The 12,708-nt window shown below is 35.8% G+C and overlaps 1 protein-coding gene across 2 annotated transcripts in view; it reads right to left on the bottom strand.

Annotated features, from left to right (window-relative positions):
- Positions 1-861: 861 nt before the first annotated feature.
- LOC119072236 overlaps positions 862-12,708 on the bottom strand; it is a 273,319-nt gene continuing 261,472 nt past the window's right edge. For both annotated transcript variants that reach the window (XM_037177409.1, XM_037177410.1), the window contains 3 exons: positions 9,139-11,910; positions 8,811-9,072; positions 862-6,682 (listed from right to left, as the gene is read on the bottom strand). In XM_037177409.1, coding sequence (XP_037033304.1) covers positions 6,677-6,682; positions 8,811-9,072; positions 9,139-11,910 — 3,040 coding nt within the window. In that variant the 3' untranslated portion in view covers positions 862-6,676. The remainder of the gene's footprint in view (positions 6,683-8,810; positions 9,073-9,138; positions 11,911-12,708) is intronic.

The following is a 12,708-nucleotide window of genomic DNA, read 5'->3' as shown; positions in this document are numbered from 1 at the left end:
GCCGTCTGTAGCAGGTTAAATATTGTTGGTCGGCTGTCTTCATCTAACCTCGTTTCAAGTTAACCGTACCTTACCTCCTAGTACCTTACCGTGCGCTTCACGTTATTCCGCAAAAACTGATCGTACGATTAAATTAAATTCAAGTGGTTTTCTCACATTAAATATGTTTATTTTGTTTAGTTTTGGTTTGAAATACAAATTACAATATTTTTTTTGTTTGTTTTTAAATTCCATTTTTCCAAGTTAGAATTACGCTTACAATATTTTGTTTCAATTTATAAGTAGATAGATAAGTGTCTAAATTTTCTCTTCAATAAAGATACTTCTCTCTCTCTCTCTTATATATATATGCAATGGATAATTATTAGAGAAAAGATAAAAAATAAATAGAAAAAAATTCAAAATTTTTAAATCTAAGAAATAATATTCTTCATTAAAGGATGTGCGATATTGATCAATGCAATTTCTGTATTTATTTACATTAAAGGACAAAAAAAATCTTTTCAAAAAAACGAACAAAGTAAATTCTTCTGCTGCACTTAAATTTCGTCTAAATTTAATTGTACAGTTAAAGGCAGTGAAATATTAGCATGACTTTGCTTCAGCTGTTTTTCAGTGAATCCACACAAACAAAACGGTTTATAAGTCTTAATACGGTTTTACCATTAACACTCCTGTAAACAAGAATAAACAGTTTTGATTGTACTGTGAATCAGCTGAAAAACATCTGCAGCGAAGTCATGCTGATATTTCACTGTCTCTGACTGTAATTTAAAAAAAATATTTTTTTCTTCATTTAATCATTTTCCATTTTATCATATAAATGTAGGCAAAATTCACTCTAATCATCTCGGGTTTTTATTTTGGTAGAAAATCTGCAAATATGGTCTATGATGAGGATAACACTAGCGGTCTAAGAATTTCATTTTTTCTTTTCTTTAAAGTTTTGTTTGTTTTTTTAAATTGATCAAGGAATTTATTACACTTTGGGGAATTTGGTTTCGGCTGGGGATAGGGTTTTAACAATTCTGCATCTAGAAAAACAATTATTTAAATAAAAGAAAACAAAGGAGGGGAAACATTTATTTTCCATTTAAATAAGAAAACGGACTGCTAATGTGGCTCTAGAATATCATTTATTTTGTTGTCGTTTAATTATAATCTGCACAAGAATGTGTCACTGTAATAAAAAATGATTAACTGTTTACAGTGACACCCGATATAAACGAAAAATCTGTTAAGTCGAATTTCTTCCCATTTTATTTTGATTCTATTTACAGGTTTTTATTTATTTATTATTTCCTTCTTGCATTTTTACTTGTATTTATTTTTCTTTTGATTTTATTTGGATTAATATTATTTTCAATATTTTTTTTGTTTCTTTTATTTTATTATTAAGTTGTGGTGTTTGTTTTACAATGTTCTCAGTTTTTTTATACATGTTTTTTTTTTCTGGCATTTTTATATAATTTTTATGTTAGTTTCGTTTTAAGGAAGAATCTGTCTATTTCTATTTTGCTCTTTAAACAATTCTTGGGACTGAACGGGGAATGGCGAAACAAAGAACCGAGTTTCAATTGTATTGATCGACGCATGATTGTAGAATGACTGTACATACCAGGTATGGACGATTCTTCAAAATCGGTCAACTTATCTTGAACGCATTCATTATGTCAAAATAGTATGAAAATGAGTGCGTTTGAAACCGTTTTTAAAGTCGTTATGTCTTCCACGATGATATTAGACCATACCTGGTGGTTTATATTGTGATTGTATAATGTTCATATGGACATGACAAATAACACATAAAAACTCAACAGAGCTCCACGCAGGGCCTATTTTCAGGAATTTTCAAGAGTATCAGGAATTTTAAAGAATTTTCAAGGATTTCTTCAAAAGTCTCGAAAATTCATTCTTGTCAGGTAACCAGGTTCAGAAGGTTCCAGAAAAAAAGGTTAGGACACTTTTCTTTTGAGTTGATCACGAAGGCAGAGGAATCAAAAATTTTCTGTGCCGCCACCTAGATTGGAGAAGCTTTATATGACGATTTAAACTTACAAAAAAAAGGTGAGCGTCTTAACGTGTTCTTTCAGAACCTTGACCAGATCCTTGGCCAATTGCTTTCAAAGTAAAGCGGGAAACAACGAGAAAAAATTGTGACCCACAGAATATTTTCCCTTGTTTAATCAGAACACAGGTCGTAAAAATGAATAAAAAATCAGAGTTTAAATCAGGCTGCAGACCTGCTTTGTGGATGATTCGATCAATTGTTTTTCTGTCATAATAAACAACAAAAGGCAGAAATTGTAAAACCTTCTAATCATATGTTAACGACAGCGACAATGAAAATAAACGACACTTTCCAATGTTTTCATATAAGCCAATATGTCTTCAAACAAATGAAGTAAAAGATTTAACAATCAAACACAGCGAGAAATAGTTTAAACAATAGAAGTAGATCCGTGACACGTCATCCGTTACTTTAAGATAATAATATCCATTATGCTGCCGATAACTGCTGACTAGCCTAAACTGTCTTCTAGTGTCTACTGATTTGAAAATCAATGAGTAGAAAATGTTAGTTGTAGCGACTCCTATTCCCAATTGATCGATACCAAGAGGCATTATTTGTCTAGATTATCTAAAAAAAAACGGTTCCCAAGGAGAATACTGTAAGAAAACAGCCATGGTATAGTGGCTCATGTTAATACATTTGTATTAAAGTTCAATCATTTTTCAGAATCTATACCCTCTTTCGAATCACATTGAAGCGTAGAATGGGAAATAATGGAATTTGTTTACAAATGAAACTGGTGTGAGGACTGGTTTTAAAGACGGTATCAACGAATTTCTTTACGTCTTTTTTCCATTGAATTCATGGAAAATAATCAACACGTCCATTACTTCCGGACATTGACTTCAAACGCCTTCGTCCCTAAACGAGACACAGTCAAAATGTATTCTTCATTCGACACACACACACAGACACACAATGGTTTTAATGCTCAGAACCCCATAAATCTGTTGACAGCAAAAATCGTTGGACATCATTTATGGACAGTCCCCAACGTAATTTTCGTCTTCGTCTTCCTTTTTCTGTGAAAATTTATAGTTTTTTCATGCTATTTACATTTTGTGCCTTTACGTTGCATTTGGGAGAGGGTAAGGTAAATGAATTATTTGTTACATTTAAGTACATCACATAAGTAGAGTCGGTGAGTCGTAAAATTTAGTTTTCAAACGGAAAGAATGATGTGCTGACCTGAAGATTGTTTAGAGGGAATGAATGATGTGGTTGTCAAGGATATAAGAACAGAATCTTTTCGCAATGCTCGACACTTATTGGCTGGGGAAAATAATATAAATTCACTTCGAGATGCTCTCAGCTACTTCAAATGTTGACTTAAAAAATTTCCGAGTAAAGTTTGCACCGTAAAATGAACTTGTTCGCTGAAAGTAACCGATGCGAAAACCCCATTGCCAGAGCCCGTTGAAAACTATATATATGACAAAGTTATGTTTCTCTGTACTTCTTCCAGAAAGTTATAGGAATTGTTGGTAGCGGAGGTGCTCAAGATGAAGTACGGTTTAAATAAATGTTTAGTTAATGTTAAATATTCCTTCCTTTCGTTAAACTTTTGTTAACTGTTCTTATGAATGTAGAAAATGAATATAAAACAAAGACGATTGCCTTAATCTACACAATGCCATAAAATGTAAAAGGAAAAAAAAAATGAGTTTCAGTCTAGTAGAATTTGTAAGACTCTCGATTCCGTCCATCCGTTTTTTTTTTCTTCTCTCTATTCTATTGTAATCATGAGTGCATAAAGTAGTGAAATTTGTTGGTAGGTAGATAGGAAAAGAAAAAATTATTCAAAAATGGTTTTAAAAGTGTTCCTGAAGCGCAATAGTCTTTTATGAATATTATCCATTACAAATATGAAATTTTTCGTTTGTTTTTTCTTCTTCTTTATTATATGGTAAAAATGTCTGGTTGTTTCCTAATGAAATCGAAGGAAAAAAGTTATTTAAATTCATTTCCGAAACCGCTCGTTACACTGTAGATACGTTAACAAATAAATGAAAAACTAAAAATGAAAACTTTTTGTCTGACGGATCATTGGAATAGTAAAGAATTTTTGATGTAACCTTTGAAGATTAACTTCAATAAACAAAAAAATTAACTTCAGAACTAAATGAACGTTCGGTCGTTACAAGTTACGCTTTCATTCACAACGGCATCTGTTATCGACTCGACTGTGGACAGAAATGACAAAAATGAGCAATGAACTCCATTTAATGAAGCTGTATGTACGAAAATATTTGTCGAAACTAATGAAGTAAAAGAGTTTGTATCGAACATTAAACGATACATTCAACAAATGAAGTAACAGATTTCATTCTAACATTATCATGCGTTTGCCGTTTCTAGCAGGGATTATTTAGAATCTATGGCCATTTTATCGTACAACATTTTAGCTGCCAGAACTTTTGCGTTCATCACCCTTCCGTCTGCCTCACACAGATCGTATATGAAACCTTAGTTTTATTTACAAAACTAGAGCATAGAAGTAGGAGCTTAGATAAACATTGCGGCACTTCAAGGCTAGGTGAGAATATATTTTCAGAAAATTTTGGCCAATTTTCGGCCTTGACGCATGTACTCACACATACATTCGTTTATCGCGGTTACAAATGACCTCAGGCACTTTCTAGGCGGCTGACAAATTTGGGTCGATTTCGGGTGTACTTTATAATCAAATTTAAATTTTTTGAAAAAATCTGTGCCCTAGAGCCACTTGACACCTGCTGTTATCACCGTTTACGGCAGTCAGAGAAAAACAAATTCTTGAAGAAGATTTTGCCTGAGCGAAAGAAAATATGAGAAAGTCGAAAATGTCAATAGCGAATAAAGCGACTGACGCCACGACCCAACCAAACATAACCATTATTCATTTACATTTTTGTTTTCCTACTGTTCCATGCAGATCCTTTCGACTTGTCCCAAAGAACTTTAATGCACCAATAGACAGAGGATAACAAAACAAAAAAATGCAAGATCAACATCTCGAGCAACGCACTGCAAATAGAGGGCTATTTTGTTTGATTTTTTACAGTGTCAAAAGGTGTATGATACACTGTCGATGTTATGTTTAAGTACTCTATTTAGAGTACCACTTCTGAAGTGCGTTGCATCGAGACAGTATTGACAGTGGGCGAGATAAGTCGGTATATATATATACAGGTATGTTTAGACTGTCATAGGCTGCCTGCATGCACTTGTAAAAAGCGCAAATGTTCTGAAATTTTTAAAAATTTAGTCAACTTAGTTTGCCAAAAACAGACTGGCGGAGCTTTTTTTAAGAATTTAATTCCTAAAAAATCCATAAAATTCTTGAAAGTTCCTAAATTTAAGAATTTTTAGGAACTTTTGTAAAAAAAATGTAGGAAAAATTCTTAAAAATAGACCGTGCATCCTCTGTATATGGCTAATTCCAGCAGCTGTCCAAACTACTTCTCAGAATTTTAAAAACATCAATGTAATGCAACAGAACATCAAAAGAATTCCGATGAAATTCTTGTGAATTTTATAAAAAAGAAGTAATGTATGGATAGCTGCTGGAATTAGCCATATTTATCGATATATCTCGGCCGCTGTCAAGGTATTGATATTGATTTTTGGTTCGATATACTCCTTCTATCGGTGTGTTTAAGCTCTTTGATTTGTCCAATAAAATATTTTGGCATATTTTTCGGTTGATAAATTTTTTCAATTAAATTTCCATTTTTCCATGTTTTTTTGGTTTTCAGTTTTGTTCTATATTTATATTGTATTTTTATGTAGTATGTACACTATAAATTCTGTTTTCATATTGATGTTTATAAGTGTAATTTAATTTGATTTTCAAGCTATTGATTACACGCTATATAATTTTTAATTTTCCCAATTAAATCAATAGACTATTTTTCACTTTATAGAATTTTTTCTGTTGTTGTTGTTGATTTATATACAATTTAATTACGATAAATTACCTCACCATTTTTCATCGCGCTTTTTTCCAATTAATATTTTTTACCTCTCTCACATCGAAACGATTTTTAATTACAAATATGTGAAGTACCTACGCATTTCATTTAACTATTTACAAAATAATTTTTTTTTTGTTTTTTATTCTCCCATTTGTTTTAATATTTTACTTATTTCCCATTTCATTCTTTTAATTTTAATTCTTTTTATTTTTCATTAAGGGGATGGATATCGTTGTGCTTGAAAATGTATGTTTTATTACCCTTCATTTTCTATTACATTAAAAAATATATTTTTTTTATGTTCATCTTCTGTGTTTATGTAATTTCTTTTCGTTATTTTTTTGCGTGTAATGTTTTCTCTAAATAAAAAAACATTCATCTGGCTCCTCTCGCTCATATTCGACGAATACAATTCTCTGTTACAAGTAGTAGGAACGGGAAAAAAAAGTTCTCTATAAATACAAACTTTTTCCCATGTTATTTTCAATTTAATTTTTTAATTTTACAATAACACACACATAATAATCATCATCATCATCGTCATCATAATAATAATTTTTTTGTTTGTATGTCTGTTCTCGTTTTTTTCAATTTATTTACCTGTACCATTTTCTCTGTTAATGTATATTGCTTTTTATTCGGGCGACTAGTTCTGGAAATAGAAGAAAATTTGCATATTTTAAACTAAAGCTTTTATTGCAAACTGGGAAAATTGAAAAAAAAATACAGACGGAGAAAAATGAGTTGTCACAATTGCAATCCAATTCTCCGTATATTCATTCCATCCACATGGATTAAGAGCAATAAACCCTCTGCAAATTTGTGGAAAAATATTCATTTTTTGATGATTACTCTGAACCGAAATCTTTTTTTTTTTTTTGAAATGTGTTACTTTTAAAGCAAAAATTGGTTTGTTAGTCATATCTTAAATCGCTGGAGAAACCTGTGTACATTACACAAATTTACGAAATCTGCACAGTTTTCTCCAAGTCTTAAATTATGACTCACAAGCAAATGTTTCTTTTAAAAGTAATACATTTTTGGGTGCTTTAATGGTTTTACTTTTACAAAAAAAGATTTTGGTTCAGAGAAATCAACAAAAAACGAATATTTTTCCGCCTAAATGTAGGCAGCAAATATGTGAAGTACACATTGCTCTTAACAATGTCAACACTAGATCTAATTCAAGTTTTTCTTTTGTTGTACATACTGTCACACTTGACGGAAGACCAATAGAAAAATTTGGATTAGGTCACCTTCGCGTCAATATGTGCAGCTGCAGTTACTGTCTAAAATCCCTCAGATATCACCAACAACAATTTTCCTTATTATTAATGAAATGGTTTCTGCCACTGTTTCAACCTGAGAGACAGCGCAATGCAATTTCATAACTACACAAAAGCTTTTTGCCAATGTCTCATCAGACCAAGGCGACAGTGGCAAGGAAACAACTAAACACAAGTCATACCCTGTTGTGTGTGCAAGTCTAGCGAATCATAAGCGAAGTGAAAGTAAACTTTTATTGCGCTTCATCATTTGCCATTTGCCATGTAGTCACATGTTTCACATGCAAGCATATACTGCCCTTAAGGCCTTGGAAAAAAAATGTTGTTGGAAATATCCGATGGATTTAGGAGGGTAGGAGAATCGACTGTATTTGAGAAACTACCTAATGAATATTAACATGAATATCGCATGTGAAGGAAAGAATAACATCGGTTCAGATTGTAAGCTTTGCAGATTTGTGATTTCTTTATTTTTTCCGTCTGTAACCAAAAAATAAATTTATGAATGGGCAAAGTTATCTGATGCAAATATGGAATGAAAAATCTAAAACAATTTGAAAGTAATTTTAGATTTTATTAAAAGTTTTATAATTGAATTTTACAAATCGAAACGGTTGTAGTTTTGTAGTAGTGAGACTAGCGATAAACTGTTAGCTACACGGACGGACAGTGAATTGTCTTTAATTTAGAATTATCTGAAAGCTGAAGTTTTTATTGCTGTACTGATATCAAGCATAAAGGAATTAGAAAGAAGTCCACGTAGTATAAGCGTACCAGATCATAGATTAGTTAATTGAAAAGTGCTGGAAGGTTTGTTTCGAAAATGCCTAAAGTGAGCGAGCGTTCTTCAAAAATGGTCTCACATTGTCCTGGTTTAACTGCAAATCTTACTATAATTTCATAACGTTCTTGAGATATCAACATCGATGACGGAAATAATGTATTTTATGTCAAAGGCAAAATATATGATGCAACTGATGAAGTAATAGATTTTCATATTGCAAAGTTTCTTAATTTAAGGAAATTGAGGCAAGTAGATTCCGTTTTCGGTTGTGATTGAGAAAGAAGAGCGACAGAAAATTTAGTATTTTAAGTGCAAAAGGCTTTTCGCCCGTTTTATTTTTATTCTTGAAAAGTACCTTGAGCCTTTCGATCAGACAAAATAGTTCATCGCCAAATCGATTTTAATCACTTATACTGGAAGACCACTGTATCTAGAAAGCACTCCATTAGTTATCGAATCTGTTACTTGATTTCATCGAAGTATTTTCAAAGGTTTGTCATAAAATCTTTTACTTCAATTTTTTGTAAACATTTGTTTTGCCGTATAAGGGGAGGTCAGCTGGAACTAAATGCCTACTTATTATCTGTCAACGTTGTCGATAACAGATGTTCAGAAAATTTCGAAATTCGTGAAAATATAGTTTTTTCACTAGGAGAATGCACTCCACTGGAAGTTCAAGTTGAAACCAGAAAATTCTAATCTTCACTTACCTTAAACATAAATGATTCTGCTTGAGGATCTTGTGGTGAGCCTCCACTTTGGTAGCCAGGACTAGGCGATTCGGCATTTTCTGGAACTGGAGTTATATTGGCATAATTTGCAGAGCACGACAGTAAACCTCTCAGTTGAGACGGTGTCGATGAGTGACTTCTTCCATCATTTGACTGTGTCAATGATATAATGGACCGGTCAATGTTCTGATATTCTTTACCAGAACGAGGTCGTAATGTTGACGTTGCTTGTCGGACCAATCTATTTGAATAAAGGGAAACGAAGCGTAAGAGATGTCAATTCGAATTAGGAATTCATTGAACCAACCTCATTCCTTCAGGAGCGTCAGATGAACTGTGACTGGACAGTGACAGTGTTTCAATGTAATCTGACATATCGGATGTTCCGCTACTGGTGCTTCGCGAGTCAATGTATGGTTGACCGTTTATGGACACGTGTTCGTTCGGACTTGCGTATCCCTTGCTCTTTGGTTGACAAATTGGTATTTCGGCTTCGGCGGATGTGCTCTTCTCTGGTATCTTAATTCTTTGGAATTGGAAGGTGATCTCCCTGAGCGGATCAAACGATTTTGATCGGCGAGGCAGCGACGAATGGACACACGTGACGGCTGGTTGCATGTTTCGTTGATGTCGTCTTGCCGACATGGATGTGGTCAGTGGCAATTCGAATTCGGTGAATTCACCGGTTCGGTTTCGCATTGATCCGGTTGATACTCCGGAATCGTTAGAGCTTGATGAATCACGATTCTGTGTTTTGCATGGAACACTCGCTGACCGTCTAATATACACAGATTGGGATTGAGAGTTTTGGCTGGGATTGGTTGTCGACAGTGAAGTGTCATCTTCTGTTTCAGTGGATGCTTCTGGCTTTGTGCAACAATTATTGTCTGGACATTGTTCAGTCTCTTGGTGAATGCATGGTGACGAAGAGCGTCTGCCTTCAATGTGGCTGAGCGAGGATTTTCGCAACGTTTCCGAACTTTCGAATTCATCTGGATCCTCCAGGAATCTCGACGAATCTGCTGATGACGACCGTTTCCTTGCATTCAGTCGTTTATCCACTGGCAATAGATCACTGTTATCCATAAGAAGCTTACGCATATAAGGACTTCCACCTGTTTTGTGCATTGACATCATTGCACTGCCCGGAATTCTAGCCTCCTGCTCAGAACGTTTTCGACTTCGATCTACAGCAGGACCCGACAACGACGGATTGCTTGCCGACTTTTCACCGATAATTCGTTTGATCAATTCTTTAGATGGCAAAGGTGGTGCAGGTTGTGTTACGACTGGAGTTGCAGGAGACATGGGTAAGTAACCGGGAAAGTTTTTTCGACTCTTTTGATTCGGCTCCATTAACATATAATTTTCAGGCTTATCGTTTGTTATCACTTGATTCAGTTGATCATTTCTATCACCGCCCTCTTCACTCTTAGCCAGCTTCCTTCTGCTCACATGGCCACATTTATTACAAAGCTTTGCTCTGGGCATGCATTGAAGAAGAGTTTCTTCCAACTCACCAACGGAAAAGCCCGCCTTCCTCAGCACTTCTTTGGCGTTTTCATAGTTTTCCAGCGACAATGCAAACTCTAAGTTCGTATAATTTGCATCACTGGCTTCTCCGTCTTCCGTTTTCGGCTTTTCCGCAGCAAGCAATTTTTCCGCGTCGATATTCATGTAGTTGGCAGTCTTTGCTCCTTCATCCTCATCATCCTCATGCGGACATTCACATTCCTCTAAAAGTCTTCGATTAATTTTCTTCGTCATATCCACCGTCGCATAGATTGCCAATTCACCACTCGGCTGAACCACAGGCATTTTGCCCTCTCCACTCAGTTTCACTTTATTGATTGGCACGCCAGTGTTCTCAATTCCATTCCCACGTCGACAATACGGCAACGAAATCCAATTGTCCGCCCATGACATTACTCTGTTGCAAGCACAGTCGACTCGTGGTCCAGTATCACTTGCCGGTTTGTCGTTCGTAGTCAATAAACAGCCACACATGTTCCCAATGCTCGCCGGAACATCATAATTTGCGTACCTATTCGAATCAACCGTTGACGAGTTGCTATTCATGTCCTTTGTCAGGTACTCTTGTATTTTCTTCGGTGTGTCATAGTTCTCCATCACAAAGCCATTCTCTATCTGGACTGGTGTCTTCGGGATGTCGTAGTTTTCGTACGGTCCTACGTGCGCTGGATTCGGTGTTGACGAATTTAGTGGTGTTGTTATCGGTAAAGGCATTGCTGGCTTTGCAGTTTTCGGTTTAGGTGGACGAGGCGGACAGCACTGGCACGGGGAGGAAGCTCGGTGATTTTGGCAGCGCTGTGTACTCGGTACATGTTCGTACCACGATTCATTATTTTTATTGGAATTGCTTGTGTGACGAGGCACCGAATATTCCGAACCACTGCTGCCAAAGCTGCCGTGTGACGAACAGACTGACATCCGGTCCAGTCCTTGAACGATTTTAACTCCTAAATGGACTTGAGCCGGTGGACAATGATTTGAATGATTCGGAAAGCTTTGCTCGGTGATCAGTGACCAATTCGGCGGCTGGCCTGAAGCTGGCGTTCCCGCACCGGTTGCGGTTGAGCTTCGGGACATAGATGGAGCACCAAGTTTTGATATGCAACTCATACAACGTTCCATATTCGACATGGGATTCCGTGGGAAATGATCGACATCGTTGAAACTATCATTCCCTTCTGATACAGACACTGTATCACCACAACCATAGTTACTGTCTAAGTCTCGTGATTCCTGCGAAGGCCAATACGATGTACGATTGATGCTGCATATGCAAGCATGCGTCGAATTTTCAATGTGACCTAGGCAACCGTCTTCCGGTATTATGTCTGGCGGCCGAGGAGAGATTTGTTTCCGTGGACTATCGATCGCAGATAGTTTTCTGGCTACGGCACGTCTCTTTGTTGCTAGTTTACCTTGTGATGCCAGTTTTAGCGTATGCGTGATTTCTTCGCCTTGGTCGGTCACGAATACGTATAAACCTTCACCTTTGCCGCATCTCGAACCACCCTCGAAGCAAAAGCGACCTTCAACCACTCCATAACGCCTGTAAAAAGAAATGTGTTGACATATCAGCTAATTCGTTTCGATTTTCATGAATTTTTTTGCAAGTGCGCACGGTGCGGTTGACTGAACTTTGGTTTTTGAAAATTTCTGCTTGGAACCCTGAACAAGGCTCCACTTTTTCTGGATTTTCAACGATACCATTTGATGCAGCGGAATCCGCAGCATCTATGGCTACAGAGAGAAGAGAGTGCAGGATTCGGGTTGCAATCGGTAGTTGAAATTCTGATAGCAATGGTTCCATGGATGCATGGGAAGCTGCTGGAGACTTGTTGAAGTTCAGAAATTACGATTTTCGGAAGATTATGGGATTGCGGGACCAATTAGAGAATGTATTTCGTATGATTCCCGACGTATCGAAAATGGTAGATTCTGTTCTTTAACGAGTCTCCAGCTTCCCATGCATCCAAAGAACCATTTTTTTAGATTGCTAACAGAATTGCAAACATTACATAGATCAGTTCCAACTTACTCTCTCTGTAGCCATAGGTTCTGTGGATTCCGCTGCACCGATAGGTGCGACTGGAATTACAAAAATTTTGTGGAACCTTGTTCAGTGCGTCAAGCTGATTAATAATTTATCAAGAAAATATGGAAAGTGCATATTCAGCATTCAGCCGTACCGTGACGGAACTGGGTTTGTTTAAGCAAAATGAATTATTCAGGTGACACCAGATTGATTCATGACTCTTTTGTTCCTTTTTTGCCGGCATTTTTCGTTGAATATTCAATCGGTAATGTGTAGGGACATTAGCCGATTGACATTGAAGGAATTAAATCG

The sequence above is a fragment of the Bradysia coprophila genome (genome assembly GCF_014529535.1).
Source record: "Bradysia coprophila strain Holo2 chromosome IV unlocalized genomic scaffold, BU_Bcop_v1 contig_81, whole genome shotgun sequence".
In the NCBI taxonomy this organism is placed as follows: Eukaryota; Metazoa; Arthropoda; class Insecta; order Diptera; family Sciaridae; genus Bradysia; species Bradysia coprophila.
The sequence above is the reverse complement of the archived record's forward strand: the minus strand, read 5'-3'. Positions and strand labels throughout refer to the sequence as shown.